Here is a 24,451-nt window from a genome sequence, read left to right on the forward strand (position 1 = left end):
ACTGATTTGAATTTGGCCTGATTAGGGTAATGTTATGCTCATGTTCATCTCTTAGTGCACAGTTTTGTTGTCTGATTTGTAGTGGGTTTTTTTTATACCTTTACTGAATTATCACCTAAGACGTAGGCAAATATACATTTATACAAAAGAAAACAAACTATGTTAACATATTCCTAGATATAAACAATGTACATTGCATATTTTTGTGGTTTCCAATTATATAATCAAAGATGTAATCTTTTGAATGCATCTTGATCAAACTTGAAAGCACGAAACAGCAAAATAGTGAAACAGCATATAAGTGATTTCTTTCCCTGGGAAAGAAATTGCTTGGCCGCCTCCATTACTTTGCCGTTTTCCTCACTGTAGTGTAATATTGGAGTTGGTATATTTAAGTAGGGGGGTGTGGGGGGCACAGCCCCCCACTTTATGTAATGTTTTGAAGTTTTTTTGTTTTTTTGTTTTTTTGTGGAACAGCGATTTTTTTTCCCCTGGGAAAAAAAATTGTTCCAAGTGTTAGGGATTTTAAGCTTTCACTTACATGGGGTCGATAAATCAGCATTCACTTTTTTAAGTGTTCGCTGATTTAATATAGACCCTTTTTGTATAACTATCATGAATCCAACAAATTGATCAATTCCTGCCTTCACTTCATCTCACTCCTCCTCCAACATATTATTCTGCATGTATTGTTCCAACAATTTCCATTTTTTTCTAAGTAATTTGCTTCTACCTTTTCTAAAGATTTTTCTTTAAGTTCTTTTATCTCTGTTACAATATTCAAATCTTCAAATACAGTTGATTTAGACTTTGATTTCTATTTTCTAGTAAATTATTTTTGGGCAGCCATCAGAATTAAACTTTGCAAGGCTTTACTATGGTTAGACAATTCAGATTTTGTATCGCAGCTCAAGAAAATCATTTCCTTAGTTTCACCCATTTGTTCACCCAGTATTTCTGACAGAGTACTCTTTAGAAATTTTTGAAGTTTGCCATCTCATTACACTCCCAAAACATATGTTCCCATCTACCTTTTTTTTCCCCCATCACACCTTCAACATTTGCCATCTATCTAAGGAAAAATTCTTTGGAGTCTGTTTTGGGTATAAAAATACCTATGCAGACACTTCCAAGCAAAAATCTCAATTCTTCTAGACTTTATTGTATACTTGGGAGCATAATATGTCCTCTCATTGTTCCCTGTGAATTGCTTATCCAGCTTTTCTTCCCAATCTTTTCTAAGTTCCTCTGATTGATTCCTATATTCACTGTGCAAATTTTATATGCCCACTAATTCTCCTTTTTTTAGCATTAGCTTCTGTTCTAGATTCAACTAAAAATTCTACCAGAGTATGTCTTTCACTTAGGATTAAACTATCCTTTTTCTTTGCCTGTACTCTGATATAAATCCCTGACAGGGAAGGCAATCTCTGGTCTGCAGTCCAAATGTCTTCTTGACCTCTTACTATTGTATTACCTTTCCCTCTCTAATGATTTGCTTCCAATACCTTGGTTCAATTGCCAGCTTATTCCAGTAAATTCTAGCCCCTCAATCTATTCTCTGTACCCCTAATTGTAGTCACCCCTATCTACAGAATCTCCTTTCTCCATTCTTGTGTTGGCTTAGTTCTTAGAAAGCTTTCTGCTACCAAATTAAACTCTTATTGCTTGAATTTTCTTCCTATTTCATCATCATCTCTTTCCCACTGAGTTATGGATTTCTGTTTGATTTATGTATATGATCTTTAACTGTGTAGCTCTTAAATATCCCTTCAAATCAGGTAATCCTAATCCACATTGTTCTGTTGGAAGGATCAGCTTTTCCTACTTGACCCTTGCCCTCTTACCTTCACAGATAAATTCCTTCAATTCTTTATTAGTTATTGTCCATGACTTCTCCTCTGGGTGATAAAAATGTGACTGACCTGTGTATAAAACTAAATGGACTAAAAACATTTTCAGTACTTTTATCTTGTTATCCATATCTAGAAACAAGAGCTTCCAGATTATCATTTTTTTGTATTATCTTTTGTTTAGTCTATTCCCACATATCCTTAGCTGCCATAACAGAATCCTCTTTTAATCTACAGTCTTAAATACTTCATTTTATTTTGTCTCCATAAATATGGGTGCATATTTTACAGCTATAACCTTTAGCTTATTTTCATCAATTGTATATCTGAAAAGACTTCAAACTGTCTAAAGATGTTTTACAACACTGAGATGTCCTTTTCTGTTTCTTTTATTTATTTATTTTTTTTATTTAATCAGGTACAAAATAATACTGTCTGTAAATAAAGCCATCTTTTAATTACCATACTGATTATATCCTTGAATTTTTGAGTCCCATATTTTGTTAGCCAATGGCTTTAAGTATAAAGCAAATAACAAAGAGGGGGAAAGATACCCCTACCTGGTTCCTCTGTTCAGACAAAACTTGGAGAGGAACCCTCCGACTTAACTTTTTGCCTCTGATCCATAATTAACCTTATTATTTTGTCAGGGTGGTGCAGCGGTAGCGTTGTTGCCTCACAGCAAGAGGTTTCTCCGATTCGATTCTCAGCTGGAGTGTGGGGAGTGCCTTCTGTGTGGAGTCTGCATGTCCTCCAAATGGTTGGGTGGGCATTTGAAAGACATGCCTAAATGGGCATGCCTTCGTTGAAGGTTGAACGTCGAGCTGGCACCTCGGCATTCGTGAAAATCTACTGCCAATCATTAGCAGACCAGAGTTCCGCTGTGGTGACCCCTAACCTGGAAAAGCCGAAAGACAACAACTACATTTTGTCAGGAATGCAAATGCTCCCATTGCTGTACTCTTAAAATGCCAGCTTGCTCTGTCATTTTTTTTTCTCTGTATCAAGACCCACTAACAACAGGAGTATTTCTTATACTCCTTCTGGATCATTATTGTTCTATTCATGTTGTCAAATGATGTCTAATTTGTAGTTTTCTTCTTAATGAAGGGCAGTGCCCTAGGAAAATAATTCTGCAGATCTATGAGGATAACAGTAGAGTTGCACTTTAATGAACAGGTGACAATATAACATGTTCTAAAAGATGGCAGTAGTTAGTTGATGTGTTTGTGTGTGTATGTTGCCACTATGATGGAAGGATGTTAGTGGGAGACAACATTAAATTGTTTGAAATCAGTACATTCCCAGCTATGGGAAAATGAGCAGTGGGTGTGAGATGATGAGACATTTTGTAGATTAGTTTAAGCTGCTTCTACAGGATTCTAGAAGAAAGATGTTTATAGATTTATAGGTTTATAGGTAAGTACCAACCTGTCAATCTACAGACTGTTACAAGCCTGGCCTATTGCAGAGGTCATAGGCTCATAGGAAGTTTAGGAAGTTACTAGGCTATTAGCCCTGAGGCCTATACAAGCCTAGTCAAGAATTTAGCCCATGTTCCAACAAGTCAAAACCCTATGCCACTGTCCAGCAAGAACATAGGTGGAATCCCAGGGGTGTGTTTTCTGTTCCCCATCCAGTTATCCAGGTTGTGCTTAAAAAGGTTTAATGAAGTACCCTGCTTTACATGGAGAGGGAGTCTATTCCACAAAAGGGGAAATGGGACACAAATCTGTCCCACCAACAAGTCCTATTGATGTCACAGAGCAGGTTGAGGTCTTGCATGTCGGTTACTCAAGTGGAGCTTGAACTGTGGATATGCAGCAGTCTCATCAGGGTGGGGTTTGAGATTTTTTTTTATATGCCAGACAGAGGTCACCTCTGAGAACTCTGTAGGAAACTGAGTAGAAGGACAGAGCTTTTAGCCCATCTGTGTAGGGTAGATGTTTGAGGTCCTGGATTCTCCAGGTGAGGAATCTCTGTGGTCTCTCCAGCTGCTGCATGTGCGTTGTGAGGTATATGCCGAAAAGGGCACTGTATTTTATAATCGGTCTTATAAGGGAAGAATACAGGGATGTTATGACAGGTCAAAATCAAATCCTGTATTTTATATGTGTGAGAAAGATCTTAACCATTATGACAACCTTTTATCCATGTACATGATTATATTTAGCTGAGAAAGGTCAGAAGGCAAGTTACTAATAAAAAATGAGAATAACAGAGGCCCAAGAACTTGTTCATGTTCCTTGTCTTGAAAAAATGTTATTTAGGTATACCTGAAATGTACTGTCCTCCAAAAAGTTTTGGAGCCATTTTATGGCAGGACAAATAAAGTTGACCTTCCTTAACTTATTGAAGAGAAGGCTGCAACAAAGTGTCTCAAAGGCTCTGGACATATCTACAAACAGACTACATGTTAATTTAGACTCATTTGTGTTGTTCCATATATTATCAGTGGCTATGTACAGGACAATCACAGTGCTGAAGAAGTTGGAGAATCCATATGATCAGTCTAAAAGTATCCCCATATTTGTTAATGTGTTCCAAGATTTGTTTATAGATACTTTTTTTAAAAACTTTTTGTAAGAGACCATAAATTGTCTCCTGGTTTTATAATCATTGCATTGCTTGGGGTGAGGGATTTTAGGTAGCAAGGTAATGAATGCATACTTGAATGATGTGATGAATATTCCAGCAGAAAGCAAAAGGTTGAACCTACTTGTTAGAAGGCTAGCAATATGTGTCTGCCATTTTGAAAAATTTGCAAGGCAGGTTAAATAAACTTGCACTGCTTTTAAAGCTGGTGTTTAGTAGAATTATTTTGATTTCTTTTTGGTGATTCGAAGTGGAAAGTGGGGGTAAGTAAAAAGTAAGCACATGTTTATTCTATATGCAGTATATAGACCATCATCTATTAATAGGATAATTGTGCATGATAAAAGAATAAGCAACAGGCTTTTAATATTTTTCTTCTGTTTCCAAAGGACTGTTTAGAAATGCAGCCACCAAATGATGAAAGAGAAGAACCTAAGGATCTCCTTACCTGTGGACCAATTTCTCAATCAGGTATGAAAATGAAAGGTTGCTAGATAAACATGGTAGTCAGGAACTACATTATTAAATCAAGAATGTTTTTAATTGGTATATCTAGTGTATGAATGTGTGTGTGTGTGTGTGTGTGTGTGTGTGTGTGTGTGTGTGTGTGTGTGTGTGTGTGTGTGTGTGTGTGTGTGTGTGTGTGTCTGTCTGTATGTTGAGCTTATCTTCATTTACCATTTCAGTTTATTATTACAAATGTGTCACCATCATATGGCATGTTTAGATTCATGCTTCAATTAAAAGGAAGGCAATATTTTGGTTATTAAACTCACTGATGTAAAATTACTTACTGTCATCAAACACTCATATTCATACACTTATTCTGTCCAGTGGTTCTCTTTTACTGTAGTTTGTAATTTTAATTAAAAGAAAATGAAAAAGGATGTATATGCAGTAATGTATGGACTGAGCATGTATGTCTGGTAACAGAACCTGCAACATCAGGTAATTTCATTTAGCCTAGTAGAATACGCTTACCCTAGCATCCACGTGGTCCCCCAACTACGCAATACTGGGTTCTAAAGCTGGCAGTAACATTTGTATAGAATTGATAATGGTAATGAAACGATGCTGATTATACTGCTTGTTTACTTATAACTGTTGAGCGTACTTGCTACTCAACTGTAAAACATTTTCGGGCACTTATTGCCTTGTCCGATAGGAAAGCGTCTGTAGACTGATAAGAGAAGGCGACAGTATAACTTAAAGCTAATTCGCTAATCATTCCTATCAATGTTTGAATTGTAGAAGACAGTACAAACAGCCTATAACTAGGTGTTCTGTGGTTAGCGCTTCTTAAACGCTGTACTGCATGTAATAGTGTTATATCTATGCATTTTTGTGTGATACTGGACATCCATTTTTCCCCTGCTTACACATCTCCTCAGGAAGGTGATAGAGTCTGTAATTACTAATCAATACGTAGACAACCTTGCTGGTTTATATAAATGTTACCCTAGGTTGTTGTTTTGCCTTACTCACAACTGTAACTTCTTGGAGCTGTTGTTCTAATTATTGCCTCTCACATTGATACTGCTTAGGGTCAGACTAATTACTTGTATGCTATTTATTTTGTTAGCTCAACAAATAGTTTTGCACATATCTGTAAGCTGACTGTATTACTTTACCTGTGTTTATTTCTCTCTCTCTTATGCCTGATTATACTGTGATTGAGGGTTAGTTACTGTATTGACCTAGCTTTTAGTATCTAAGGCACAATTTTTAGTTATATGTTACCTGTATCCTTGACTGCTATATGTGCTTATGTTGTCTTTCTCTCTCTTCCTTTTATGTTATTCAGCCGTATACACCTGGGTTCCTGCCTTTACCCTTGCTAAAGAAGCCCTGTGGAATCCATATTAAAGAACATAATCCTGAATAGGATTTAAACGTCCTCCCCACAAAGACTGTCTACCCAACATAGTCACTGTTGGAAAGTATGTCCTACTATTGCATTTTCTAACTGTATTCTCCAGGTTATTTTACCTCCCTCCCAGGTTAACCAGCAGCCTACCCCCCCCTCCTCTTCCAGTAGCGGTTAAGGCACTCTCTCTTACCCTCCTTTCTTCAACACTATCCCTGTGGCAACTCTCCCCCTTACCGAGATACAGCACTTTGTGAGCTCTTTGCTTGCTCTGTCTCTTGGTATTCCTGAACTTGGCCACTAGGTGGTGCCCTCTCTATTACAAACCTCAGGTTTTCCCTTATCCTCGCAGTAGAACTCTGCCTCCTGTTATCCCCTAGTACTGACCATACTATTCTAATCTACTGCACCCTACTCTGCTACTTCACTTAGCTACCTTATACTTGGTCTTATCTCCCAAACCCAACTTCTTTCCTCCCTGCACTCTACCCTATAGCTTTTATTCTTACCCTTCACCATAAATAGTGCTTCTCTCTTTTTCTCTGATTGTTTTACTGCCTTTGGTCCCCTCACTGGCTCTTACCACTGTCGCCTCTGGCTCACTCCACTCCCCTCCCTACCCCCAATTCCCACCCACCCCCAGGGGTCCTACCTTTATACTTCCTTGACCACACCCCCAACATACTCTGCTCCTATCACATCACCTGCCCCACCTACACTCATTAACTCTATACTCCTATCTTACTACCACACCCCGCTCATCATATTCCCTTTCTAATTGCCCTAACTCACTCTTTAACATCTTATTCCTGCTAGTTCCAACCTTCCTAACCTCACCCCACTAAAAACATGGCTTTAAGCCTTAAACTTCTTTATCTTCTGCTACTCCTTAACATCCTTCTAATACACTATTCTTTTACTTCCTATGAACATCTTACCCTTAGCAGGTCTCCTAATTTAGCCACACACACAACCTCCATTCTTCCTCTAGCTAAACAAACACACACTAACATCCTCTCAACCTCTCCCTACCTTCCCTCCCTATTCCACAAATTACACCACATCAGGTCTCTAACCTCGAAACGGTTCTATCTAGTACCCTCCAAAACCACAAAGAGATTTTCAATCCCACAAACCCTTTTACTATTACATGGAGATATCCACCCCAACCCTGGCCCCAATAATCCTCTCAACCATGACCTTTCTAACCATACTGCTTACATCTCTAGCTCACCTTTCTCTAATAACTCCCTGTCTATAACACACCTTAATATTCGTAGCATCAACAACAAAATCACACAACTCCATGCTATAATTGACTTCTATGCCTTCGATATCCTCTGTCTCACTGAAACCTGGCTTAAACCAGGTACTAAAGACAACAAAATCACTCCACCTGGCTATAGCACCTTAAGGCAAGATTGTCCTAACAAAAAGGGAGGAGGAGTAGCTTTACTTTACAAATCCCAACTACGGGTGTCCTTAATGGACTCCCTACCTCCCTCCCTAGGTAATGCTGAAATACTCTGTACCAAACTCCAACTAAACAAAAACAAAGCCATCTACATAATATGTTCCTACATCCCTCCAGGCAATAACTTAAACACACTTGAAAATATTCTCAGTTGGGTCTCCTGCAACTTCCCTCAAGAAACTATAATCTTAGGTGACTTTAATATTGATTGGAACTCCTGCATCTCTCCCAAACCTACCATTCACCTCAATCTCTTTAACTTTCAACAAACTATTAACTCCCCAACTAGAATTGACAAAACAACCAATAAACAAGCAATCCTGGACTGGATATTGATTAACAATAATCCCCATTCTTATAAGACTGGAATACTCCCAGACAATATTAGTGACCATCTCCTTACCTATATCACTAAACAAAAAGATAATACTCTCAAACAAGCTATTTACCGTACTGTACGCAACAAAAAAAAATTTTACCTGTCCTCTTTCCTTAATGACCTCAAGGTATGCAACTGGTCAACTCTAAAACACCTCCCAATTGACGAAGCAGTTGCCTATTTCAATAACACTTTCCTACAAATTCTACAGCAGCATGCCCCTGCTCGGTTAATTAGAATAAGCTCCAAAGCAGCCCCTTGGCTTTCCAAAACAACCAAACAAACTATGCTAGATATAAATAAAATTTGGACTAAATGGAGAACCACTAAAAACCCTGCTGACCTTCTAAACTTCAAACACCTTAGAAATACTACAAAAAAACTCACCCATCTTGATAAAAAAAACTATTACCTTCAATATCAACAAAACCAAAATTACAACCCCAAAAATTCTGGTCAGGAATCAATAAACTGCTACATCCAGGGAATACCAAAACACCCACACCTGCTACCTTAGCTCAAACTCCACCCGACATAATAGCCGATACCTTTAACAACTTCTTCTCTGAAACAGTCACCTCTCTAGCAAACACCATGACTCCCCCCCCCCTTCCCCTCAAAACACCTCTCCTCAAAATAACACCCCCACTCTAAAATTTAGCACAGTCTCCACATCCCACATACGTAAGTTACTCTCTAAACTTAAACCTTGCACCCCTTCAGCCGACAAACTGCCAGCTGAATACCTACAACTAGCAGCATAAGAACTAGCTTACCCAGTCTCAATCTTAATTAACAGAACAATAACCGAATCTACTATCGCATCCTGCTGGAAAGTCTCCTATATTATTCCCCTCCATAAAGGAGGTAACTCTAATGAACTTTCTAACTACCGACCTATAGCCCTACTATCTCCTCTATCTAAAATCATGGAACGTTGTATTCACCATCAACTCCTAAATCATCTCTTGCAAAATAGCCTTCTAGTAGACTCGCAACATGGTTTTAGGCCCCACCATAGTACTTCCACCGCCCTTCTCTCCTTCACCGACATATTAAACAAAAATCGCAATAACAACCTTTTCTCCTCTGCCTTATTCCTAGACCTCTCAAAAGCCTTTGATATGGTTAACCATCAACTACTCCTAGATACATTGACATCACTATCACTTGACTCTTCAGCAGTACAATGGTTTAACTCATATTTGAATGATAGAAAACAAGCTGTCCTCTGGGACAGCCATATATCCTCCCAGCTCCCAGTCACTATCGGTGTTCCTCAAGGATCCATCTTAGGTCCCCTCCTCTTCTCTACATTTATAAATAACCTGGCTACTTCACTCCCAACATCCACTTGTATTCAGTATGCAGATGATTCAACTCTTATCTGTTCTGCTTCATCTTCTGGAGAACTCCACTCTTCCACCCAGAAAATCTTTACTGCGGCAGAAAAATGGTTCCAACATATCTGTCTCCTCCTTAATCCCAAAAAAAACAAATTACTACTCTTTACACCAACCCTTAAATCTGCCTCAATCTCATTTTCCATTATGTCTGGCAATGGCACTATCATCAATCCTGACTGTTCCACCAAACTCCTAGGCATTACTATAGACAATCAACTGAGCTTTGACTGTCACATTGATCTAACCATCAAGGCTGTTAATAAAAAGATAGGTACCCTTTATAGACTAAGCCCTTTCTTACTGCAGCTACCCGAGTGTCTCTAGCCCAAACTCATCTCCTATCTACACTACTGTATGCCTCCCCCTCATTTATTAACATTTCAAAAGCTAACCACCAGAAACTAGCCACAGCCTACCATAGTATTGCCAGGTTTGCCACTGGTTCCCCATATCGAACTCACCATTGTCATAATCTCAAAAACCTTAACTGGCTAGAACTACAGAATCAAATTCTCCTACAACAATTAGTCATAACTTATAAAATTCTCCATTACCCCTCTAATACACCCATACTTAATAACCTTATCGCCCCATACAAAAATCTTACTTCCCTTCGCTCAGCCAACAAACTTCTAGTAGCTACTCTCAAATCCTACAATAAAGCAGGTGACTCCTTATTTGCCAATACTGTTGGATCTCACTGGAATAAACTTCCCAAAGAACTAACCACTTTAGGCTCATCCCACCTTTTCAAAAAACAAATAAGGAAACATTTGCAATCTCACTGGCTATGCCCCTGCTCAAATCCTGACTGAGCTTAAGAAACAATCACTCTCTCCCGCACCCTACATTGCTCTTCTACCTACCCTATTTCACTACTTCTCTCCCTCCAAGAAGTAGACCTAGCAACCCACCAGCCTGTTTATTACTCCTATCTACTATTTTTATGTTACTCGCCACTGTCTCTGTAACCTGTCTTCTCTCCTTGTATCTTACCTAGTTCCAGACTTCCTGCGTGCAAATCTCTATCCTAAAATAGTACTCATCACAATATGTCTGCTACTAACTGGCTAATATGTCTAAATTTTTACAAACTCTCCACCTGTTCCTATTTTTCTCCCTTCTTCATTCTTTTTTTAGCAGTCTTTCTATAGTAAATATTTTAAGTTATAATGATTCCGTACTGCTGTTTATTTCTTGTTTAAATTGCCTTTGCATTACTATTCTATATATCAATTTTTCCCTTAGCTGCCTGCATGCTTTTTATTTACTTGTTATTTGTTAGTCACTTAGTTTATTAGTGGAGCTTTTCTCCTCGGGCCTCTGCTGAAAATGGACATGTATCCAGCCAGACTAGCCCGGTCAACAAATGTAAAATAAAATAAAAAATAAAAATAATGTACTATGGGGAGTGCAGATTAAATGCTTCCAAACTCCTCAGCTTAGTAAGCCTCAATGGTATAAGAGATGCAATTCAGTGTGTTGTCATCAGTGTGGCTGCAATAAAATAATGTTTAGTACAGTATAAATGTATTCTATAAAAGTATAATATATTGTAAGTAAAATATATTTTTCTTTCTTTCACAGTTTCTACAAGTGGAACCAAGCACAACTCCTTTTCATTGTTTATCCTAGTCTTGTTGTTCACCGTCATCGTTTTTGTCCCTTATAAATAGCGTTATCCAATTCCATGAGCAAAGCATACCACTTGTCATGTTAAATTAGAATATATATATATATATATATATATATATATATATATATAAAACATATTTTGTATCTGAAGAGGGTCAAAAAGTGCTTTTTAAATTTGTCAATACTGTGAGAGCTAAGGCTTATTTTAGAGTTAAAAATAGATGTGATATTTATTTCTTGGATGTTACTAAACTTGATTAATAGTTCTGAAAATGGATTATCTTAATATTTTACAGATAAGCAGAACTTAAACTAAACATATTGAGTGTTTTTGTACAAACTGCTAGATAGTTACATTCCTAGAGGAAAATCATCAGTGTAGTTTGAAATGAAGTATCACTTTTACTTTGATGAGATCATTCTGATTTATATAACATCCTAGCAATTTAAAATAAACTCAGTGTCCTATTTTGATTGTCTTCTTGCTTTGTTCTATGTGATCTTGTAAATGAGTAATTTTGTCTGAAACACATAACCACATATTTCTCAAGGCTAAATTAATTGTACTAAGTTATGATTAATAAAGGAATGGAAATTATATAATTTCTATGAGTTCATGTTTTGAAATCTCCACAGTGTTATCCAAAGGGAATGGCATTGTCTTAGTAACACATGCACACACACACACACACACACACACACACACACACACACACACACACACACACACACACACACACACACACACACACACATATCTGACTGGTAAGCATGCTGTTCCTGTACAGGGAATAAGGTGCAATAAATTTAGTACATTGCAAGAAGGCAGAGAAAGTAAGAAAGAAAAAGATAATAACATAGAAAACATGGTAGATGTCTGCAGAGTAGAACGATGTTTGCCACGTTGCAATGATATGCATCCAAGACATTGTTAAGTGATGCTAGATCATATACTGAATGGATGAAAAGAAGAACCAATGTTCTGAAACATAGCTATTAACGTATGTCCACAGAATAGGCCATCACAGTATTGAAATACATGCATCATCTCTTAATTTGCTAAAACACAGCACTAGGTCTTAGAATTATCTCACATTGATCTATGTTTTGGTAAAAGAAATTCCATTTTGACTCGTTCTCTTATATGCCAAGCTTTGCATTTCTTTGATTTGAATATGATTTTTTGACAAGCCTGTTGACTATTGTAAGCTTCACTGGATAGCAGTTAAAAATCTGCTCGGCATACAGAACCAGATGCCATATATGAATTCTGATTACTGACTGTATATCTAAATGTGCTTGTAGTAGAGTTCCTTAGCCAATCATGTGGCTAATGGAATAAGCAGTACATATGCTGTCTGTCAGATGACAGTGTCATGCAACTTAAGTTGTATCAGCTTGAAAACTGAAATAAACGAGATGGGCAAACAGATTAAGCATAGTGTTAGACAAGATCAAGAAAAAATTGAAGAACATTTATATAAAGATATTGAGCATAATAGGAAACCTTTTTATAGATACATAAGATGTGGAAGGAGTAAAGATACACAAATTGATAAACTGTGTGCAGATTCTAAAATTTATTCTCAGACACAACAGATTATAGATATATTTACAAAATCTTACGCAAAACAGTTTGGCTCCACAAAAGGGGAGGTAAGTTGTCCTAGTGACATCCAGGTAACCTCAGATACTGGAATCAAATTAGATTATATTGAAAAAGAACTGTGCAAACTGGATCCAAACAAAGCACAGGGAGGAGACGAAATAAGTAACAATGATTTTTTTTTTCAAAACAGGTTTATTGTTTTAACATATAAGAGAAATATCATAACAATTTTATACAAGTAATTAAAAATAGGTATTATTATAATATTTAACAAAACAACTAAAGTATTTACAAAGACATCCACTACAATCAGATCAATTAATTAAACTAAAATACCATGCTATTGAAATTAAAATTTTTTTAACAAATTTTGTAAATTATCCCATACAATAAAATAAGATGTTTTTCTATTTGTTCTAGTCCTAATTGTGTTTATTTCCATATGGCACACTATATTCATAACATTTTTAAATTCATTAAACGAAGGAGGTGTATCTGAAATCCAATTTCTAGTTATTATTTTCCTAGCCACTGCTAGAATAGACCATAACAAGGGAAGCTTAACCTTTTTAACACTTTGAGGTACAGGTGTGTTGAATAATATAAGAGATTTAGAAATAATGAAATTATCTTTAAAAAGAGCCTGCAAAAATTCATTAATTGACTTCCAGTATTCTTTCAATTTTATACAGTCGTAAAACATATGAGCCTAGTCAGCATTAATTTCTACATTACATCTCTTACATAGATTATCTTTATTATTTATTTTATTCATCATCAAAGGTGTATAAAAAGATCTATGTAAAAATTTCCATGTATAAAGTCTCCAGACAATGGAAGACATAGTTCTATAAGCAGATTCCAATATATATTGTTTATCTTGTTGATTTTGTGGGTCCCCATTAATAGAAGTGAAATAATTCCAGTATGAATCTACACTGTAAAAAGTTTCTTGTCTGATAACTTTATGTATGTATGAAAGTTTACCTTTATCAGAAACTTTATGTTGTAAATTTAATATCAAGTAATCAATCAGTGTTGGAATAGATTCTTTAACAGTTATAGACATTAAATCTATTTTATTAATGAGATGTTGTCTAAAGGTCTGAACCTCTAACCAGCAAGTTTCTCTTAGATCAAATTCTTGTTTTAAGAAATCTAGATTTTTAACTTTATTATCAGATATCAACTGATACCAGTACTTTAGATCATTATCTATAGCTAAATGAGTTCCTTCAGAAGTAGATGACAAAAGCATACCCTGAGTATACATTATAGGAAATACAATAAAATTCCATTCCCTATACTTAGGGTGCATGAATATAAAGTTACAATAACTAATAATAATATTTAATGGGTAACAAACCATATGTTTAGGTGTAATAGGTGAAGTACAAAATCCCTTTAGTAACCATAACATGGAGTTATTTACAATCATATTTTTATGTGTTAAGGAGATTTTCATAAAGTGTATACTAATTAGCTCCCAATAATCTTTCCATTTTGTGACATATGACTGATCTATTAATAAAGTAATAACTTTTACAATAGAAGAGATAGTATATAAATTAAAGTCTGGAAAAGAAATACCCCTTGAGACCAGCTATTAGTATGTTTCTTTAATGCAATCCTAGGTCTATTAGGTGCCCATAAGAAATTTAACATTATTGTGTTCAGTTTCTTGATAATTATTTTTGTAGGTGGAAGTATTATTGATTGCATTAAGTATAAAATCTTGGGGAATATTATCATTTTAATAATTGTAAGTCTCTCCTCCATAGTAAAAAACATATTATTCCAGGTATTAAAAAGATTTTGTATATTAAGAAAACAGGTATTATAATTATTATATATAATATATTTAATATCTTTAGATAGTATTATACCTAAATAAGTTATCTGACCTGAATTGGGTACATATTTAGTAAAATCACTAATGAGAATATTTTTTCGTGTATATATAGGTAGTATTTTAGTTTTTTCTTCATTGAATATTAAACCAGAAGTACTTTTAAAATTCATCATGTTATCAAATAGAGACTGTATAGAAGAATTAGATCCTGCTGATGTAATTAGAACATCATCTGCAAAAAGTTGAATTTTGGATGTTGTATTTTCATCTATTTCAAAACCCTCTATGTCAGTACTGTTTCTGATCAAATTAGCCCAAGGCTCCATTACTAAAGTGAATAATAGTGGAGAAAGTGGACATCCTTGTTTTGTACCTTTAAGAATGGGTATTTTTTGTGAAACATATATTCCTACCTTAATATAAGCCAACGTTCCTTTGTATAAATGTTCAATTAGATTTACAAATGCATCTGAGAAGTTTGTGCACTTCATTAAGGTAAACAGATAGTCCCAACTTACTGAATCAAATGCTGAACTTATATCAAGACTAATAAGTGTTAAATCTTTCTTTTTCCTATTTGCAAAATCTATTAATGTTAAAGTTCTTCTTATATTATCAAAAGCATTTCTATTTACAATGAAGCCTGTCTGATCTATATCTATAATGCCGGGAATGATTGTCTTCAATCTATCAGCAAAGATATTCATAAACATTTTATAATCAACATTAAGTAATGAGATGGGCCGATATGAAGAACATCTAGTTGGATCTTTATTAGGTTTTAAAATTGGCGAAATAAATGTATATTGCCAAGATGGGGGGGTTATTAACTCAGTTTGGGCCAAAATAAAAACCTTATGTATTAATGAATATGTATTTTTAGAAAGGATTTTATATATCTCTGGTATAATACTATCATTACCCAGTGATTTGTTTGATTTAAGCTTATTTATTTGTGTAATAACTTCTGTATATGAAATAATCTTGTCCAATAGTTTAATCTGTTGTTTATTAAGCTTTTTATTTATATTTGTGGTTATAAACTCCTTTATTTTATCTTTAGGTCCCATGTTAATATTATTATGGTTAATTTTGTGAAAGTGATTTCTAAATTCATCTAGTATTTCTCGTATACTAGAAACATTCTTCTTTTTCCTTAGAGAAAATATTTCTTTGATATGATTTTATTTATTCAGCTTTTTTGTTTTATTTTTAAGTCTATGTAAGTATTTGGGGCTTATTGAATAAGACAAAAACTTGTATTTCTCTAAAGTTATTTTAACTTTATGAGTTAAAATTTCTTTGCATTTCTCATTTAGTTTGTTTATTTCTTCAATAAATTTCTTGTCCATAATATTTTCTTTATTATTATGTTTATAAGAGTCTAATTTACTTTGAATATCTAACAATTCCTTATCCCAAAATTTCCTTTTATTATTATACCATCTGATACTTTGTCCATATAGATATGATTTTAAGGCATCCCAAACATAAACAATGGAGACTTCAGGAGTGTTATTTATGTCTAAAAAATGTTTTACTTCTGAAAGTATATATTCTTTATAGCCTTTTAGTTGAGTTAAGTATGCTGGTATCCTTTTGATCTGAACATTATGAGTATTTTTATCATGAATTCAAAAACAATTGAATTATGATCAGATATAGGACATGAAATGATTTTGGAATTAATTAAATCTGTTACCATCTGGTTAGAAATAAAGACCCTATCTATTTTTGAATAAGTTTTGTATCTGTTAGAAAAAAGGTGTATGGTAATGATTTTGAATCTATCTGATTATTAATATCATTCAAATGATAAGAATTAGCAAAATCCTTTAAATGTTTTGCATTAGATGTAATTCTTCTCTTTCCTATAGTGGTAGTATCACTTTCATGTAGTATACAATTAAAGTCACCAGCTAAAATAATATCTCCTATAGAGAATGATATGATCTTATCAAGATGATGTTTCACTGTATTAATACCAATTCCAGGTATCCAATATACATTAATTAAAGTGTAAGTCTTCCCATTAATTTGTATTGTAACCATACAAAACAGTCCTTTGTCATCCTGATAAGACTTAATGGTTTTAGGAATGGGCATACTTTTATTCCATAAAATAGCCACTCCTCTTTTTTTTGAGTGTGCTCTGAACTAACCAATACTGTATATTTGTTTGTGGCTAGTTTATCAATATCTTTTTCAAGAGATGGGTTTCTTGTAGGAAGACTAAGTTGGCCTTATGTAAATTAATGTATCTTATTAGGCTTGCCCTTTTACATGGATTATTCAATCCATTAATGTTTAAAGAAATTCCTTTTAAAGATGTCATTTGGCATTTTTAAAACTTAAGAATCTTATGATCAAAATAACAAACAACAAGATAAGTAATGTTACATCTCCTCCTTTAGGTGTACCTTTAAATATAGCTGTATTTATTGAATCTCTTATGGGATTTCATATAGGATTCAATTTTGTTTGTAGTGACAATGAATGTACAAAATATATTGTGGATGTCAAAACTATATACAAATAACAATGAACAAGTGAAAATAATGTAAGGATTAAACCTTGCATCCAGCCTGGAGTTATAAACTCCAACTTAGAGTAGTATTTACCACTCAAGTTAACTCCCTACCCTAAGCAGCAGTACGTCAGCTACCACCTTATCAATTTAATACTAGTTATATTTAACTGAAGTTAACAGTTTTCAATTCAATTATCTAGCAAGACAAGACTACACATTTGGTAAAACAGCATCATATAAACTAAAATAAACCTTTTTTTTTTTTTTTTTAAAAAACTGTTCATACTACTATATACATCCATGTAATATAAAACACTTGTATTCAAATAGCATTCAAATAATCTTGATGTTAGAAATCAAGAGGAGAGAAAAATAAGTTCTAACATTCATTTAAATCAAAAACTTTGGCTAATATGATTCAGACATTACATATATTAGGATGCATCTATTTTCTGTCATGTAAATACAGTTAACAGCTTCCAAAAAAAAAACCTTGAATTGCTTGTGTATGAGCATTTACTCAAACTCATTATTGCCAATAGAATAAAATATTGTATTCATAGAAATTGTTATAAATCATACTTCATAGTTAAGCATATTCTCAGAAACATTTATATACATATCTATATACACACACATACACACACGCACACACACACACACACACACACACACACATATATATACATATATATATACATACACACACACACATATATACATATATATATATATATATATATATATATATATATATATATATATATACATATATATACACATGCATACACACACACACATACACACACACACACACACACATACACACATACACACACACACACACACACACACACACACACACACACACACACACACACACACACACACATACACACACACACACACACACACACATACACACACACACATACACACACACACACACACACACACACACACACACATACATATATATATATATATGATCTCATTGAGTTGTATCTTTACTGAGCACCATCTTACATTGCTGTCCCTTCAATAAATTTGTCTGCTTTATACAAAATAATGCACAGCAAACACATTTTAGTAACCAGATTTTACAAACATGCTATACTACTGCTTTAAAATATATCACATGACAATTTCTTCCAGTATAGAGTTATAAAATTATTTATGCTTGTCAATCAGATGAATTAAATGAGTTATAGTAATGTATATGTTTGGGACATAGGTTTTTAACACATATTATTAATCTGCCATTCCTGTATCTGTGATGTGTCAGTGTGATATCTAGGTCAAAGGTGAGACCAGCTGCTTTCAGCTTCTCTGTGAGAATTCTGAGAGTTGAAGCTTTTGAAGTAGCTCATGGACACTGTGCATGAGACAGCCCACATCCCAGATTGTCTCTCTTAACATTTTGGCGGAAACTTATTAAAACTAGTGACAAACATTCATTTAGCAGTGTAAATGCATCTAAACATGACAAAACCTTCACAATGCATTCTACAGGTTATTACAGACTCTATGTAAGTGAAATCAAGCCCAAAATTATTAATAAGTAACAAAACTCAACATTTTTGTCCCAACTCAACTCCTATGCAAATCTTATTATTTACTGTGTCTATATGATCAAAAGTATTTCTATATATTAATAAAGAAAAGAAAAGAGAGTAGAAAGTAAAAGGGTGTAAGGCAGAAATAAAAAAAAATGTAAGATAAAGCTATAAGAAGTATATACAATAGAATATTACTTACTGTTTATATTAATAGAGTTAAAAATAAAACATATTATTTACTATTATTTAGTTCTAATTATTATTAGTTAAAGCATGACAGATTATTTACAAACAAGCATAAGCAGTGTAATCAAGAAAGTATAATTAGGTAGTGTCATTCCTGTATCTGTGATGTGTCAGTGTGATATCTAGGTCAAAGGTGAGACTAGCTGCTTTCAGCTTCTCTGTGAGAATTCTAAGAGTTGAAGCTTTTGAAGTAGCTCATGGACACTGTGCATGAGACAGCCCACATCCCAGATTGTCTCTCTTAACATTTTGGCGGGTAACTTATTAAAACTAGTGACAAACATTCATTTAGCAGTGTAAATGCATCTAAACATGACAAAACCTTCACAATGCATTCTACAGGTTATTACAGACTCTATGTAAGTGAAATCAAGCCCAAAATTATTAATAAGTAACAAAACTCAACATTTTGTCCCAACTCAACTCCTATGCAAATCTTATTATTTACTGTGTCTATATGATCAAAAGCATTTCTATATATTAATAAAGAAAAGAAAAGAGAGTAGAAAGTAAAAGGGTGTAAGGCAGAAATAAAAAAAAATGTAAGAGAAAGCTATAAGAAGTATATACAATAGAATATTACTTACTGTTTATATTAATAGAGTTAAAAATAAAACATATTATTTACTGTTATTTAGTTCTAATTATTATTAGTTAAAGCATGACAGATTATTTACAAACAAGCATAAGCAGTGTAATCAAGAAAGTATAATTAGGAATAGCATTTGAAGAACATATAAACTTTTTACAAGGAATAAATATTACTGACCTTATTTTTCCTCTTCAGAAAGAGAAACAAGTTAAATCACAGCTTGCTATTAAATCTCCAGATATTTTGACTAGTTATGAAACAAAACATTTCTTTGCACACAGAGAATAACTTTGATTAAATCTTTTTCAAAATATTTGTTGCTTCTTGGAAATGCAGGAACTATATTTAAAAAGATTAATAATAAAATAAAATGATGAGAGAGAAAAAAAAAACATAGTACAAATCATTTGTTTTTTAGTCTCTTCTTCTTCTCTGAAGTCTTCCACAAAGTTTCAGTTGCCAGTCTCTTTCACGAAGGTCTAGCCCATTCCATTTCTTCTATTTTTTCCAAAATCTTATTTTTTTTGATAAACAGTAAAGCAGAGTCTAAGTCATCGAAAATTTTAGGACCATCAGGAAGGAAGATTTTAAGCTTGGCAGGAAACAGAAGGTATGTTTTAAACTGTGCTTTTTTAAGCTCCCTTATTAGTGGCAGAAAAACTTTTCTTTTAGCTAATACCATGGAAGAATAGTCATTGTCAAAACGCACAGTTGTTTCATTAATCTTAACAGGAGCTTTAGCCCAAGCAGATTTAAGAACCATCTCTTTATCAAAGATGATAGAAATCTAACTATAACTGATCTAGGATAGTTTTTGTTAGAGTTAGTATTAGCTATAGATCTATGTGCTCTTTCGATACCAAAAGAGAATGCTTCTGGTAAATCTAAAGTTTTAGGGAGCCATGTTGTTAAAAAAGAAGTAATATTGTTACCTTCAATATTTTCTGGCAGTCCAAAAATCCTAATGTTATTGCGCCTAGATCTATTTTCCAGGTCATCCAGCTTTGTTTGTAAATGTGTATTTTGTTTCAGCAGAAACTCAGTGTTGATTTCCTCTTCTTGTATTCTATTTTCCATGTCATTCACAGCTTCTTCTATGCCTGTCATCTGGATCTTCTGTTGTTGCAGGTCCATATGTAACAAGTCTATTTGTTTTGTATTTTTTTCTACGAAAGTGTCTATTTTAGTATCCATTTTATCCATCTTAGCAGTAAGTTGCTGGACTATAATTATCAGAGACTGAAGTTCTTTCTTGATGCTGGAGTCTTGAGAATTTGTCTTACTGGAACTCATTTCAGACTGATAAACTGACAGGAAAATTCCCAAAGTAATTTCTGACAGGAATATTATTAAGATTTCCTTTCTTTTTTAGATATAGTTCAAGAACTATATAAAACAAACATATTTAGAAAGAAAATTACTTCAAAAATTAATTTTTTAAGTAATTAATTCCTGTCAATGTAATGAAATTGGTGGAGCTGAAGAAATCTGCTGCTATCCTGTGTTCATCCTTGGCCACGCCCCAAGTAACAATGATTTGAGAACACTTAAGCAAGAACTTACACTGCCGTTACATCTGTTATTCACTAGTTAATATAAATATGGGGATATTCCTCAAGATTGGAGACATGCACTTATTAAACCTGTCTTTAAGGGAAAGGGGAGTAGGACAAACCCAGAATCATATAGACCCTTATGTCTACTTTCATGTTGTGGAAAAATAATGGAGAAGGTAATACTGGATAAGTTATTGTCAGAACTAGATAGGTTGGGACTTGAAACCATATATCAGCATGCATATGTTTAAAATAGATCCATTACCACCTGTAACATGATGTTCTATAACAATATAATAACAGCTATGAATGACAATTTGTGCTGTGATGTGATTTATATAGATTTAACTTCAGCATTTGACAGGGTCATGCACAAAACACTGATCAATAAATTAGTACAACTAGGTATTGATGTACTGTTGATAAGATGGATAGCTGCATGGCTTACAAATAGGACGTGGCAAGTATCACACACCAACTGGACAGGTGAAATCCTTGGTTACAGTCGAGGTGCCCCACATGGCTCTGTACTAGGCCCTTACTTGTTTAGATTGCATCTTTCAGACCTTACTTTTTCATCTGAGGTGTTCTACAGTCTGTATGCTGATGACCTGAAATTGGGTAAACTAATTACAAGTGTTATAGATAAGGCATGTCTGCAAAATAATTTGACTAAATTGACCATTTGGGCACAGGAGAATAATATGTTGATAAATACATCAAAAGCTAAGCATATGAGATTTGGGATACATAAATTGAAAGGTGAATATTTAATACAGCACACAGTGATTGAAACTGTAGACTCATTTAAGGACCTGGGTATATGGGTAGATTCAGCTATGAGTTTTTCCTAATCATATCAACCAATTGGCTAATGATAGTTATAGAACTATAGGTTGTATAAAAAGATTTATAAAGTCTAGGAAATCAAACATAATGAAGTCATTGTTTGTTGGTTACATTAGACCCAAACTTGAGTATGGAATAACAATATGGAAACCCTATAGGAAAACAAGTATGAATAAACTGGAAAGAGTACAGCGGAAATATACTAAGGGCATCCATGGATGTGAAAATCTAAGTTATTATGAAAGACTAAAATATTTGAACTTGTACAGTGTCTCTTACAGATATTTAAGAGGAGATCTTATTCAGGTATATAAGACGTTTAGGGACAACTACCTCTGAGAATGTTTGGGGTTATCAAAAAGTACTAGAAAATCATTAGATAACCTATGTAGAAGATTCTATAGGAATGAGAAGTGTACTAATTGGTTCTCTGACAGAGTAGCTGATGCTTGGAATAGACTACCAAATTACATTAAAGCAAGTACTAGCTTAGATATTTTTAAGAACAGCCTGGACATTTATTATGGGAACAAGTGTTTTGGCATATTGGCAAGCTAGAAGGGCTTTAATACCCGTGCTTGAAACATTTTTATGTATGTATGTATGTATTTGCTTTTGCACTGCTTGGTTGTTTCATAAATAAGTTACTTCTTACATCTCTACACTTAGTCTGTGGTCCTGTACTACCAGCTTTCTGAGCATGTGCATATATTTAAGTCTGTACCACAAGAGAGCCCAAAATAGTAAGAGCCCTCCCTTTGATTTTTTCAGACAACTTAGATGTAAACTAATGTGATTTGCAGAGAGTATTTGAAGTACTCCCTGTGAATTTTTGAAAATACCAAGCAAGAACTAGAAGTTTTAAAATGTTAATCATGAATCAACTGAAGGTCTCCTAAACTTTCATAAATACCAGCTGTTCCTGTTGTGATTGTGATCAGTCCTGGAAAAAAACAGCATTATGCTAAGAAGCTTCCAGAGGGCAGGTCTTCACAGTGTCATAGTGTTGGGATAAACATTTTCTCTGCATCTCCACTGGGACCGTCTACATTCTAAAAATGACATTTCTGCTTATTCATTTAATTCTCTAAGGTCAAGCTCTGGATTATTCAAATCTGAGGTCATTTTTGGTCACAGATTATACATTCATTCTCATCTGTTTAAAGGTAGTAAGTTGAATTGAAAGTTTGTTACCATTGTTTCTTAAATTATTTAATTCTGCACAATGTTTGTCTAAGATTTTTTAAAAATATTTCTTTAAATTAACTTTAATTCAATCAGTTGTTGACAGGTGAATGAACTTGTCATTGTGGACTCTATTTTCCCTATTTTGACACAATACTAGCTACAAGGACATGGGTAAATACATTGATATTTTAAAGTAGCCAGTCTTTTTGCACATTTTAGGAGGCAAAATGAGCTCAGATCAAAAGCAGGCACACAGGGAGAAAAAAAAAAACTCCACACATACAGTGAAACAGAAATCAGGGCTGAACCCTGGAAATGTGATACTGAGATGTCAACCAGTAAGCCACAATTCTGCATATTTTATCAATGTCATGGATTATTGCTCTCTGAATATTATGTCTCATTGTTTCTGTTCTTCCACACATCCTAATAAAAAACAGACTTAATTATGTAACCAGTGTATTAGAGACAGTTTTTTTATTATTATGTTTTTTATTTATTTTATTTTTATTTTATTTTACATTTGTTAAATGGGATAGTCCAACTGGAACAGGTCCATTTTCAGTGGGGGCCCAGGGAGAAGAGCTCCAGAGTTACAAATAAGTGAACAGAGTACAATTCTTGCTAACAGCTGCACATTACAAATTATATAATACAATGAACAAACATTAGTAAAATTAATTATTAAGCAAGGCTAGCATAGTACAATGCATCTTTTAATCTGGTTTGCATGATAGCAAATTGGCTACGTTACAGAAACATGGCGAGGAGTGCCAGTGGATAAAAGGTGGGTAGTTAGGTGATACATGGGCAGATCCAGGTTTTTCTAAGATGTGCTTTGAGTAGTGATTTGAAGTGGGACTTTATGGACTTATTGTGCTTATTATTATTTTTATACATAATATTGCTCTAGCGCTTTGCTAAATATCCATTGTATATATTTATAAGTGTTATTATGGCTAGCTCCTTCATTTCATAGTAAACTAAAGCTAAGAGTTCCCTGCCTAGTTGTCTCAGCAGAGTAGCCAAATATTTATTTCAGTTTCTGGTAGTGATGTCTACATGTAGATTGTTTTTTCAAGTAACTTGAAACAAATAGAGCAGTGATAATCAAGTGCTGCTTTATTTCATTTAATTATATATTCCTGACACTCGTAATGTCTGGCAGTTTTACATCTCACAGTAATCAACAACATAAAAGTCAGGAATTCAAAATATTCATGCATGAGAGTGCATTTATATAACAACTTTTCAGTCCATA

The 24,451-nt window shown here is 34.1% G+C and overlaps 1 protein-coding gene across 3 annotated transcripts in view; it reads left to right on the forward strand.

Annotated features, from left to right (window-relative positions):
• LOC122809198 (alpha-tectorin-like) overlaps positions 1 to 11,683 on the forward strand; it is a 919,437-nt gene extending 907,754 nt beyond the window's left edge. For all 3 annotated transcript variants that reach the window (XM_044080503.1, XM_044080505.1, XM_044080506.1), the window contains 2 exons: positions 4,838 to 4,919; positions 11,162 to 11,683. In XM_044080503.1, coding sequence (XP_043936438.1) covers positions 4,838 to 4,919; positions 11,162 to 11,250 — 171 coding nt within the window. In that variant the 3' untranslated portion in view covers positions 11,251 to 11,683. The remainder of the gene's footprint in view (positions 1 to 4,837; positions 4,920 to 11,161) is intronic.
• Positions 11,684 to 24,451: the final 12,768 nt, after the last annotated feature.

Source organism: Protopterus annectens, chromosome 8.part0 (genome assembly GCF_019279795.1).
Source record: "Protopterus annectens isolate FY-2018-M chromosome 8.part0, PAN1.0, whole genome shotgun sequence".
NCBI lineage: Eukaryota > Metazoa > Chordata > Ceratodontiformes > Protopteridae > Protopterus > Protopterus annectens.